This window comes from Mesitornis unicolor, unplaced genomic scaffold, assembly GCF_000695765.1.
Source record: "Mesitornis unicolor isolate BGI_N332 unplaced genomic scaffold, ASM69576v1 scaffold39459, whole genome shotgun sequence".
Taxonomy (NCBI): domain Eukaryota; kingdom Metazoa; phylum Chordata; class Aves; order Mesitornithiformes; family Mesitornithidae; genus Mesitornis; species Mesitornis unicolor.
Genome location: NW_010210045.1, coordinates 31,564 through 43,435, shown reverse-complemented (window position 1 = coordinate 43,435; position 11,872 = coordinate 31,564). Strand labels below are relative to the sequence as shown.

The 11,872-nt window shown below is 45.7% G+C and overlaps 1 protein-coding gene across 1 annotated transcript in view; it reads left to right on the top strand.

Moving 5' to 3' along the window:
• Window positions 1–1,019: 1,019 nt before the first annotated feature.
• The window catches only part of FBXW4 (F-box and WD repeat domain containing 4), a gene marked incomplete at its 5' end in the record, with an annotated part of 14,633 nt that continues 3,780 nt past the window's right edge, over window positions 1,020–11,872 (top strand). The window contains 2 exons of the mRNA XM_010193062.1: window positions 1,020–1,089; window positions 1,228–1,293. Coding sequence (XP_010191364.1) covers window positions 1,020–1,089; window positions 1,228–1,293 — 136 coding nt within the window. The remainder of the gene's footprint in view (window positions 1,090–1,227; window positions 1,294–11,872) is intronic.

Genomic DNA, 11,872 nt, shown 5'->3' with positions numbered 1-11,872 from the left:
TGCTTGTGACACCGGCAGGAGTGCTTCTCACAGAAGTCAAGGATGCTGCAAGAACTGGTTCCTGGTATAGTAGAGGCTTGGAGACACCTTGTGACTTCCAAAGCAAGAATGGTGTAGAGGATCAAAGAAATGTCTAAAAATTGGTATTTTAACAGATATGACACCGTTTCCTTCTTTTGCTTTCCTCTTTCAGCTGCCAGTGCCATGTCATGCTGCAAAAGACATTTAGGCAAAGCATAGAGCCAGCTTTTATTTAAAGCAGGCTCAGTTTCCTGCATTTGTGCTATCCTTGTTGCAATGACTTAAATACAGTTTGGGCATTTTATTTTTGGTAGCTGCAATAAATGTGGCTTTGTGAGAGGTTGTTTATAGCTTACTTAGAAATCTTTGTATGAGCTTCTTTCTCTTATTTGGTCTGAGGATAGGAAGTTGGCACAAAACAAGCATGGTGTGGAGTGCCACAGTACCCATGTTCCTGCTACTTGATTTTAAGGATTTGTTCCCGTCTTATCAACTAGTTTGAGGCCAGTGGCTGTCAGGTGACCTCTGGAGCCAGCATATGCAGCAGGGATGCAGCATCACCAAGGAGGACTTTGAAATGAACCCTGCTGGAGGGTATGAACTGTGCCAAACTGTGCTGCAGGAGAGCTGTGGCTGCCTCTAATAGAAAGCACTTGAGCACTGGGGAGGGTAACCTGATTCAGCTTTGAAATTGGTCCTGCTTTGAGCAGGCTGGACTTGGAGGCCTCTATTCTGTGATTCATTAGGCCTGTGATGCTGCAGCCAATTCATGATTGTGCTCAGAAGTTGCCACCAAACAGAAGCAACACATGAAGTAGGAAGTGACAAGAAATTTTCCTTGGGGTCTTTCTGCAGCTTACAGCCCTGACTGTGTATGAAATGTGCTAATAGTGAAACTGTGCTAACTATTGAAAATCTCATTGCAGTATACAGCTGCTACTGTTTTAGGTTGTCCCTTTGCATAAGCAAATACAGTTTAATCTGCCAATTCTCTGCAGTTGTGACCTGCTGCATCCAGGAAGCTCAGTTGCTGAGAGCTCTGAAGCGCCACTGCCTGGCCCTTGTAAAGTACGGTGGAACACTTTGAAATAGTCTTGAACCAGAATTCAAAGTCTGTTTTGTAGCCTGTTTTCTCTGTCTTGCTCGTATGCTGTTTCTTCAGTACACAAAGATTAGTAAGTTGTGGGTTTTTTTTCTTTGAAACAGCTCATTCGTGACGGGGACAGCCTGCTGTGGACACACCTCACCTCTGAGAATCTGGGACCTTGAGAGGTGAGTAAGCTTCCAGGGACTTGATGAGAAAAGTGAGTAACAATGAGAAATGCAGTATTGAAGATGCTGTAAAATCCTTCCTTTAAGTCACATAGGCAAGGGATGTTTAAATATGAGTTGTGAGACAGAACAAACTGGTATGGAAAGGTGTATGTAGAGGGGTGGTTCTGGTTCAGTAGGGAGCAGCTTGACTTTTCTTCCCAGCTCTTCCAGTTGATGGCACAGCAATCCTGGTTTCTTCCCATTACCCACATACAGTCAGAATATACCCATTACACCTTCCTTTCCATCTGTCTCAGTTGGTGCTTCAGCCTGAGCCAGAGGGATGAGGAAGGTGATCTGCATCCTCCCATTCGCCCACTTGTCTGTGGTGCTCAGAAGCCAGAGGCAAATGCAGGCTCTACAGTCATCTTGTCCTGGCTGGTACTTCTGGTGGTTCAGGGAGGTGAGGGGTGGCAACAGGTTATCTATGAAGGTGACTTAGGCATATTGTCTTCTCTCTGTCTTAATAAGCATTGAGGAGGTTAATTGCTATGGCCTCTGATGTGGGGCCATTGAGCAGTTCCTGTTTGGTGAAGGTGTTGACCTTAGCCACTGGGGAAATATTGGGCTCAGTTCCTGATGTGAGACTCAACTGCTGACAAATTTGAAACTCTCAGCCTGGAGGTCTTTGTGTAGTGATGGACAGATAGCAAATATTTGGCAGGATTATTGAACGGCAGCTCAGTTTTCCAGGACTGGTATGCTCTGGGTAGGAGTGGAACAGCACAGATCATCAAGGGTGTGCTGTCAGGATTGAGGTGAGCTGGTGGACTCTGGGAGAGGATAGAGGGGGGCTATGGCAGAAGGGGCCTGAGGGGTGTCAGCAGAGCTGTATTTGGGGAAAGGGAGTAGAGGGGGATTGATGTGGGTTCAGGCCTGGGCTGAGGCCAGTTGCCTTATCTATAGTTTAGATTGAGTCAACTACATCAAATATAAATATAAATCAGTTTGTTTTTCTCTGAAGTAACAAAAATAAAGACTTTGTAAAGGAAGCATCCCACAGAGGACAAACTAGAGCAGGAAAGAGCGCCAGTGCATTCAGTTATGGTGTGTATTTCTTGGTGACCTAGTCCAGTGGTTCCTTTGGAGCACCCCAGAAGGATGCAGGTTGTGCTGTGATACCCCTGCCATCGAGTCTTCTGGCTGTTCTTGAATAGAGAGGCATCTGACAGGGGTGAGGAGATAGGCAACCCTCTCCCTCCTGTTCCAGCCTCTCTGACAGCCTTTCCCAAGGAAGCCTGAAGAGATAATAAAGCTGTGTGGAAAATAGGATTAAGGTAATGAACAGGCACAACAGAGTTAGATCTTTCAATAATGTCAAAGCCTGAGTGACAGGCAAATAAAAAAGCCAAGGCAACCTAGGCCACTGGGCCTCTGTTGCAATGGCTGGAGTGTCAGACTTATTCTTCCTTCTTCACCTGTCACAGCTGGAATGCACCATGCCACTGGGCCTTTTACTCTCCAGGGACTTGTGTGTGAGCTGGGAGTTTTGTCAGCATGTGCAGGGCAAGAGGCTGAGTAGGTAGCGTGGTTGGGGAAACTAGTATGTGAAGTTCGATGTGATCATTCATAGTGAGGGAGTACAGAGCTGTCTTTCCAGGTCTTGACTTCTCCATAAACTGTTCTTCTTCTCAGCAGAGCTTTGGACTCATTTTCAAAGACTCCAGTGGTTGCCAGAAGCAATCTTGAAGGGAAATGCTATTTCTTCCTTTGAGGCTTGTGCATGTTGTCAGACTCCGGAAGTGGGTGTGTGGCATGGAAACTCAAAATCTTAGAGCTACTCAGGACTCTAAAGCTCTTCCTGTACCCAGTGTGTACTGATAACATCTGGTAGACAGAGCCTAGCCTCCCCAAATTTGCTGCTTACGCCTTCTTTGCGGCCACAGAGGACTGGAGTCTGTCCCACAGAGGCTGAACGTGGCAAGGACATATCTCTAAGAGCAGAATCCAGGCAGTTTCTCTGTCAGAAAGATGAAGCGGGGTAGACCGATGCTTACGACATGTTCTTTTAAAACTACAGAATATTTTGCACAACTTAGATGTTTATTGCTGTCCAAGACCAGTGAGTTCAGTTAGTTGTTTTTTTTTTTCTGTATGGGGGTGTGTGTAAATAACATTGCAGCAGTTTCTGTGGCATTCTTTTCCCTTGGGGTAGGTGGTCTTTTTTTACCCAACAGCTGAGAGCTGGAACATACTACAAAAGGATTTAAAGCTTAAATAACCTTTTGTGTACTGATCTTCTTAGTTCCAGGCCAGATAAGTCTCTGGCTGGTGCTTGTAACTGTTGGTCGTGGTATGTTTTCGTATTTATGACCTTCGCTGTTCCCTGACCCTGGGGCATCCATTCTCATACCTCCAAGAGGAAGGGGATAATGTCTTCACCTGGAAATATCTTCTGGGTTTTGAAAAGGGCTTGGTTGGGTTTGGCAATGAGGAAATTTTTAGTGGGGAAAGGAAACGCCTCTTGCTGTGTCCCACCCCCACAACTGTCTTTCATTTCTGACTCTGCTGAGATGATGGCGTTGGATCAAAGCCGCAACAGGCAGCAACAAGCAATTGTCAAAGGGAGTCTAAAGCAGGGGAATGACCGCATAATGCCAAGACACAGTCTCTGATGGCTGAAATTCCAGCTGCTGCTACACCTGCCCCTCTCTCCTGTAATAAAGGAGGATTTTTCTTTTTTTTTATGCTTTTGAAGCTGGCTAGCTGCACCTCTGGAGGATGTATCTCATCCCACAGATGCTATGTTGTGCCATCTGGTTGCTTTTAGATGTGGGAAAGTTGCTGTGCACTTACTGCCACTCAGGATCAGGATCAGTGTGTGGCGGGGGGCTGTGAATAACTTGAGTGATTAGAGGTCTGCACAGGGAAGGAGAATGATCAGCAGTATGGGCCACTGGCTACTAGCCTGTGTCCTTACTTCAAGTATCAGGCCTTGCTGACTTGGCCTCTTGGAGGTCCCCTTGTGCCTCTGTGCCAGTGAGGGATATGGTGGCAGCTGTCCCTCCTGCAGGTCAGTTACATCTCCCTTTTGCCTTTCTCTGCTCAGATCTTTGTCTCATCTGCCATGCTACTGCATGTCTCAGCAGAACAGCCAGTTAATGGCAAGCAAGAGAAAAGGAAACTTTCTTCAGATCCTGTTCGTCTTTATTTCTCTTCCCACCTCTTCTTTCCTTTGGGTGTTTAAACTCCTTGGAGACAAGGTTGATGCACCACTGGGAGCTGCTCCAAGGCCAGCACTTGTTGTTTGCCTGCGGAGAACTGTTGCTCCCCAGCCTATTGTGGTGGTCTGTGTGTCTTTAGGTGACAAGTGCCCTTGCCTCAAGGATGTTTCTCCATAAGGTAGGATACTCCAAAGGTTGCTTTGCAGCAACTCTTGGAGCTATTCTGCCAAGCCCAGTGTTTGAAGTGGACCAGTGATCTGTCTGGCATGGTAGTCCTCTTGCTGTAAACACTTTGAACCCACAAGTCCTGCATTGTCCTTTCCTGTGACACAACATGACAGACCCAGGGCACGAGAGCTGTTGTGAAAACTGAGCCAAAGTTAGCTGTGCCCTGCAAGCCACCCCAGATCTTCTACCTTTTAAATATCCAGTCTTTGTCCATCTCCTCCCCCCTTTTGAAAGCATTTTTGGCAGAGTGGGTGGGGTTTTTTTGGTTGGTTTTTTTTTAAGAACCCTCTAATTTCTTGTTCACTTTTTCTCCCTCTTCTGAGCCCTTTCAAAGTGGCTTTACGCCGTCACTGACACCAAACTGACACTTTGCGTTTCCCCACTTCTTATCCCTTTATGGCAACAGATGTTGAAATTTTGTATCCCTTTTATCTGTCCCTCTTTGCCCTCTTCCTGTAATTAGGTTTCCCTTGTTAGCAGTACAAAGTGGCCCGGTTTGCTGCCTGGCCTTTTGAGCCATTGTGTCTCAGCACATTTTTTTCCTCCTCTTTCGGAAGAGTTCCTTCCCCCTTAAGTAATAGGCAGGGTGTGGGCCAAAGCTGTGGCTTTTTCTTGTTTCTTTGTTCTCCATTTATCTCTGCCACCTTTTTCAAAGGGATGGGGAAAAAAAAGACAGAGTGCATGAAGAGGGAAGATACAGAGTTACATTTCTTGACTGTCGAGTTTCCCTGCTCTTCAGGTGTTCAAGACAGGTGCCTTTGATGTCTGCAAGTTTTGGGGAGGTGGGAGGTAGAAGATTCATGAGAGTGGCTTGGGAGTGGAGGAGAAGGGAGATTCAGGTATGTGGCAGGTGCCCTCAGCAGAGGGGTGGGGAGGAGTCTTTCAGGGTAGCCAGGCAGCTGCTGAGCAGGTCAGTAATCCATGTTTGCCTCTAGTGCTATTGCATTGTGCTCTCTGAGAGCCAACACGAGTATTACCACCATAAGCAGCTGGCTGAAGTTTGCTGACTTGCTGCTGCTTGATCTCTGGTATGTGCTTCTATGGGACCCTTGCTAGCTTACATCTGTGCATGAGGGTGGGCAAGAATTAGTTGCTGTCTTTCAGATTTTGCTGTATGTTGGTCTGCATCCACTTTGGTGGCTCTTCAGAGCCACTGAGTGAGTGAATGTGAACAGTTGTCAGCAAGGAGGGAAACCTTTAAAACTTGGACTCCCTGTGCTGTTCTTAAACAGCAAGTGTAACTTGACAGTTGCAGTATACAGCACTGAACACCGTGGTTAACTGATCACTGCTGGTGCTTTCCTGTTTAAATCCAGTCCTTCTTGGCTTTGTGTCCTGTTGTGCTTGGATTTTTTTAATGATTGGAAGTAGATAAATGAGAATCTGCAGGTCTAGTTCTTGGTTATAAAGCCTGCTAAATGTTTTCAACAAAAGCTTTTCATGTAAAAGCTTGGCCCAAGATGCGCAAGGAGACGTCTTAGCATTGTGTTCTAAAACAAGTTTGGTAGAAGATCATTCTCTCCACAGTTCTGAACTCCAAGTTCTCCAAGTTTGAACTTCGAACAAGTTTGAGACCCTCTAATAACAAAAAGAGTTTTTTGGTTGAAGGGAGCAAATGGATTCAGAACTGAAGTTGTTAAATTGAAAGGCAACTGACTCCAAGAAGTGTGAGGAGTCTGTTTCACTCAGGCATTTAAACTGGATTTACCCATTCACAGAGAAGTCCATCGGTATCTCTGGTAACAGGAGACACAAGTGATTGCAAATATTATTCTGACACTGGTAACAGTTTCACAGGATTTGGGGGGCAGAAGAATCTTAATACCATGCTGTAGTTGCTGAATCCCCTCTCCTGCCCTGCTTTTCTATAGGTTCATCATGCCAAGTATCGCTTCTTGCCAAGGAAACTCTCTCCAGGCTTTGTGGGAAGGAGGCTCCCTACTCCTTTCAGGCTTGGGTTTCTTTCTTAGCATCTCTGTCTTGGCCGAACACAGTTTTAAATCACAATAACCAATACAAACCTTGTCCAACAGTGAGCTAAACAGCTTTCTGGGCTGTGCTTGCATCAGGTAAGTGAACACAAATGTGCGTATTCTACTCCTCCACTTACTGCACTGGGATCATCCACAGGCAGTTGCCCTTCCTCACATGGCTGCTCTTTTCCCACCCTCCCGAAGGCTCTCCTGGTTATTTTTTGCTGTGCTGTTTCCCCATCCTGTTCACAGGTGACTTTGGTTACTCTTTTTAAAGCATCAGTTCTGGGTATTCACATTTATATGTCCTTTGGTTAATCAGGAACACAGATGCCATGCCTTCTTCCTGAAATTCCAAGGAAAAAGGGGACTGACTGGGTTCTGTCATAGGGGAATTCTTGTCTTCAGGCAAACCCTTTATTGACCTGTTCAATAACGACTGTCTTTGGATTTCTAATTTGGTCCTTGGGGACCATTCTCCCTTCAGTAAGGTAGGTAGGATGGAGAGTTTGGATGTAGATCTAGGCAAAGGGAAATGCAGATCCTTCACGGAGCTGACAATCCCACCTGTGACTTGAGAAGCAAGACTAGATAAAAGCAGGTCTCCTGATATCAGGCAGGAATTAATCACTTGCCAAGGCCAGAAGGAAATTCCTACTCCAGTTCTGCAGCTCTGAACTGTAGGATTTGATTCCCTTGCTCTGAGATCTTGGGCGTTGTTGGAGGCAGGACACCACGCCTATGGCCAAGCTTTTGAGCCAGTGCTGGAGAGTGCTTGCTGCTGCAGGAAGCTTCTCAAGTGGTGGTCTCTTGGGTGACTGTTCCTTTCAGCAGACTTTGTTGTGTTCAGAGCCCTGTCTCTTGGCTATAATGGATAGCTTCAGTCTTGTCTGTGCAATGTATTTCCCATGGTATACATATGTTCTCAAAACCATCTGGGGCCTTGTGGTTCTTTACTGATTTCTAGGGGTGGTTTTTGACATTGTCTTTCTGAACCCTCTCACATAAGCTAGGGGCATCTTGTGCCTTCCTTTTGTTAAGAGAGCTCTGGTGCATCTTAACCTAAATGTAAAACCATTGTAAGAAGAAGAGCATACAGATGTTCATCCTAAATCCTTTCCCTCCCTGTGGCAGTCTTGGCCTTGCCTCACTACAGATGAGCATGGGGCCAGCTCCTGCCCTTTGGATGTGTGCGTGTCCAGGGCACCCTGTGGCCTTTGCACTCCTGTTCAGACGTATTTATGACAACTTTACAAGGCCCCAGACAATCGGAGAGCGTGGGTGGGGGCTGGACACTCCAAGCGCATCAATCAGTTTCATCCCTCTGAGCCAAAGCAAAAGCAATCTTTATTTTTCCATGGGTTGAGAGAGAATCAACAGAGGCAAGAGAGAAGAATGGGAGGGAGTGAATGAGGAACCCCCTCTGCCACTGGCTAGCGGTAGCTCATTTAAACAGATGGCTTTGTTTTGATTTGGACTCTCCATTTTTTTTTGTCTCCCCACGAAAGGAGACCTGCAGAGCTCTGTCCAGAAAGGGAGCAATACAGGCGCCTGTTCCCACACAAGTGGGGCGAAAGGCAAGAGGCTTTGAGAATTCCCTGCTTCTTTTCCTCACCTCCCTCTTTTTCTCTTCCCCCAAGAAATCACAGTTTGAGAGAATTCCCCCCTACTCCTCCCGTTCGAAAGAAAGACAGAGAAGACATTCTTGACATTCTTTGCAGAGAAAAGGGGTTAAATGTCTGAATTTGGGGGTCACCATGTTATACAAATTGCAATCTAATCGTTTTTGCAAGAACACACGTGTGCTAAGAAAAGGAGCCATGGACAAGAAAGAAAATGGGACAGACAACCTTTTTTGTCCTATCTTCTTTTTTTTTCCCCTCAAGGTTTTGGACTATTGTCATGTCCTGTCTCTCTCCCCTCCTCACCCCTGAGAGGGAGAACATTGGTTTTATAGTTAAATTGGTTCGTAAAGCAGAAGGGCTTGGTGCCATTTCTGTTTGTTTTCCCAAATAAAAGCCCCAGCAGGGTCTCTTTTGCACCGTTGTGGCTTTATTTGAAGAAACTGGCTTTTTCCCATAGCCCAGCGTGTCAGTTTATCCTCTGAACTTAACCTTACGGGAACCCGAACAACAAAAACTCACAGGGTCTCAGAGCTGGAAAGGTAAAGAAATTGTATCTTTTTATTGGACCATTTAAAGCGTGTGTGGGCCAATTCAGAGAAAGCAGAAGAAAAGAAGGCAAAACTCCCTCTTCTGTCTCTCCCCCTGACACAATCTCAAACCATCGTTGGTGTCATTCCCCCCTACTGCCTCGGGTTCCTTCAGCTGCACTGAGGAAGCTGAGAGGCATTTCTCCTGAAAATCACTTATAAGAGCGTCTCAGAGCCATTTCACATGGAGGTGCTCCTTCAGAATTCCCCAAGCCAATCCCGCATTTCCCTGCATAAGGAGTAACCTTGGGTAGGATAACTCTACGAAGAGTAACTTTGCCAAGGAACTACACTTCTCCCTACGTACATTATAGATGTTGTTTGACCAAGCCTTTCCCTTAGCATAAGCTGCTGTGTCCCCTGGGTGCCTCAGCCACTGGAAGAGACGACAGCTCAGCTCTTCTTTTTGGTTTTGGTTCAGTCTCCAAATTGGATGGCAGAAGTTGTGCAAATGCTGCACTCTGGGTAATTGTTCTTAAAAGGATTTTGTTTCCTTTCTCTGTTTGATACTAAGCTCAAATATCCCACTGTTTTGAACTTGAATGGTGCTCTTTCCAGCTTTTGGGTTTGGTGGTTTTTTTTAAGTAAATACTTCCCAACTGGCTTGTTCCAGGTAGTTATTGCAGCTAAAATATGGGTTCAGAGCTCTACTTGGTTTCTGGATACTCACCTGCTTATGTGCAATGGTTTCTCCTTGTTGATGGATGATCATGGCTCACAGATGAGGTTTCCAGAGCAAATGAGTATGTCCTCAGATTCACACATCTGTTTTCAGCAGATGTTCTGAATTTGGCAGTTTCCCAGAATGTGCATATTTGTATAATATAAATTCTGGTGAATCAGCATCACCAAATATTGAGGGTGGGGAGAAAAGTTATTGTTTCATTCCAGCTTTTGGAGTGTAGTTTGTGTGTATTGGAGACAGCTGACCAAGACCTGCAGCAAATGGGCAGGGAGGGAGGTGCAGACTTCTTTTGGACTCCAGCTATCAGCAAGGGCTTGGGGAAATCCTGAACTTTTACAGTCACACAAATAATCACTGTGGCTTGGGAGGCTGTGTACAGCTTTAAGTTGGTGACAGCAGCATCTCATGGATTATCTGGAAACTAACCACCTGGGCTGTGCCATGCCTGGTCTTAGTTTGTCTTCATATTGCTGGGGTGAGGAGGAATAGAGCCTTAAAAAAACATTACTTAAACCAGCTTGTTTCTGCCATTCCTTGGTAGGTCACTACTTCCAGGTTAGAAGGCTCCTGTCTTTTGAAGGTATCATGATAGCCATGCTCATGGCTAGATTTCCAGTAAGGAAAGCAAAGGAGGAAATGTGGACATCCAAAACAAATAAAAAACAAATCCCAAAACAAATTTTGAAAGTAATTTTTTAAAGTCTTGTTTTCTGAAGAACATGGAAATTGATGGAGATGGATCAAAGGATTCTCTATAGTGCCTGAACAAAATCCCTTTCATTTTTTGGCTCATCAGTTTGATACATTTCCCACGCACTGGGACTTTGTTTAAACACCTTGTTCCATCAGCAAGGAGTCCGGAGCCTGGTGCTAACACAGCTTTCCTGTGCTACGGACAAAATGCTTGGCACTAGGGGCCCACAGAGAAAAGGATTTGGCTGATGCTGGTGATCTCTGCAAGCTAGTGAGAAAACAAGGTTCAAGATGGCTATCACATCTTTCTGTCCCTCATTGAGTAGGTATCTTCTGCCTATGTAAGCTGTTAGAAAACCATTGGTGATGTTCTGGTGTATCTGCTGCTTTTCTGTTGCCTCTTCATGGATTATCTTGATCCTTTATGGGTTATCAAGGATTAGCTGTGGGTTTTGATCTGTAGAAAGTGGAAGCTGTTGGAGACTGGGGTTTCAGGGCAGGGAGTATTTGGCATAAGGAAGACTGGACAATTTGTGGGCACTAACCTGTAATCCCAAGGCTGGGAAAGTTGTGGTGGCAGAGAGTTCCCTTCCCAGCATGGCTGCGTATGCTGCAGAGATGCAGAGCCAGCCTGGCATGGTGGTAGCTGGTCCAAAGATGCCTTAATATTTCCCCCATTTTTCAGCAGATTAGTTGTGTTCTGCATCTCTATCAGTTTAAGTGTGCCTGTGCCAAAATTAGGTCTTTTGGTTTCCATGTCCAATGTACAGCACAGTATGATTTTTCCCCTGGTGTCATATTGTAAGTGCCTCACTGTAGCAACTAATGCCTTGTTTCTGTAAACTGCTAAAGGGCTGCTGCTATATGCAGGGCTGGATCTCCAAGTTTAAAGCTTAAAGTTTAAAGACCTATTCTTGGGGCAGAAGAAATGAACTGATTAACAGACCAGGAAAGCACAGTTTTCTTGGCTGCAGTGACTTGCAAGTATCTGTACTCCTTTCCTCCCTACAGAGAAAAGCTAATAGTGTTTTCTTCTCTTTTAGTTTTTCTTTTTTTTCTTTTTTTTCTTTCTTTTTTGTTGTCTAGGCTGGAAAGAGAAGTGGAGGGAGGAAACAGGTGTGACTGATTGCTGGGATGCTTGGGTACCACTGCAGTGAGGTGTGAAGGCCTGGAGAAACACTGGGAGTGAAGCACCTGAGTGGTGTTCAGTGCTGCACAGGAATGACTCTCTGGTTTCTCCTGTCTCTGGGGTGCTTTGATGCTGAATTTTTTTACTTGGAGACATCACCAGGCTGCCATTAAAAATTACTGCCATCTTGTAGCGCCATAGCCTGAGGTCTGGCTGGGGGAATGGAAGCCAAGCTTTTGTGTGGCCAAGCTCACTTTGGGTGTGACGGATGCTTGTTAGAGGTGGGAGGTGACCCATTTCAATAGTAACTCATTTCAGGCACCTCAAAAGAAGACTGGTCCCAGTGAGTAAGGCATCCCTGGATTTGCTCCTCCATCCTGCTGCCTTTCCTCAGCACCAATGCTCCTGTCTCCCTGAGCTCACTTAGTCCTTCACATTAAAGGTGTATGTTAC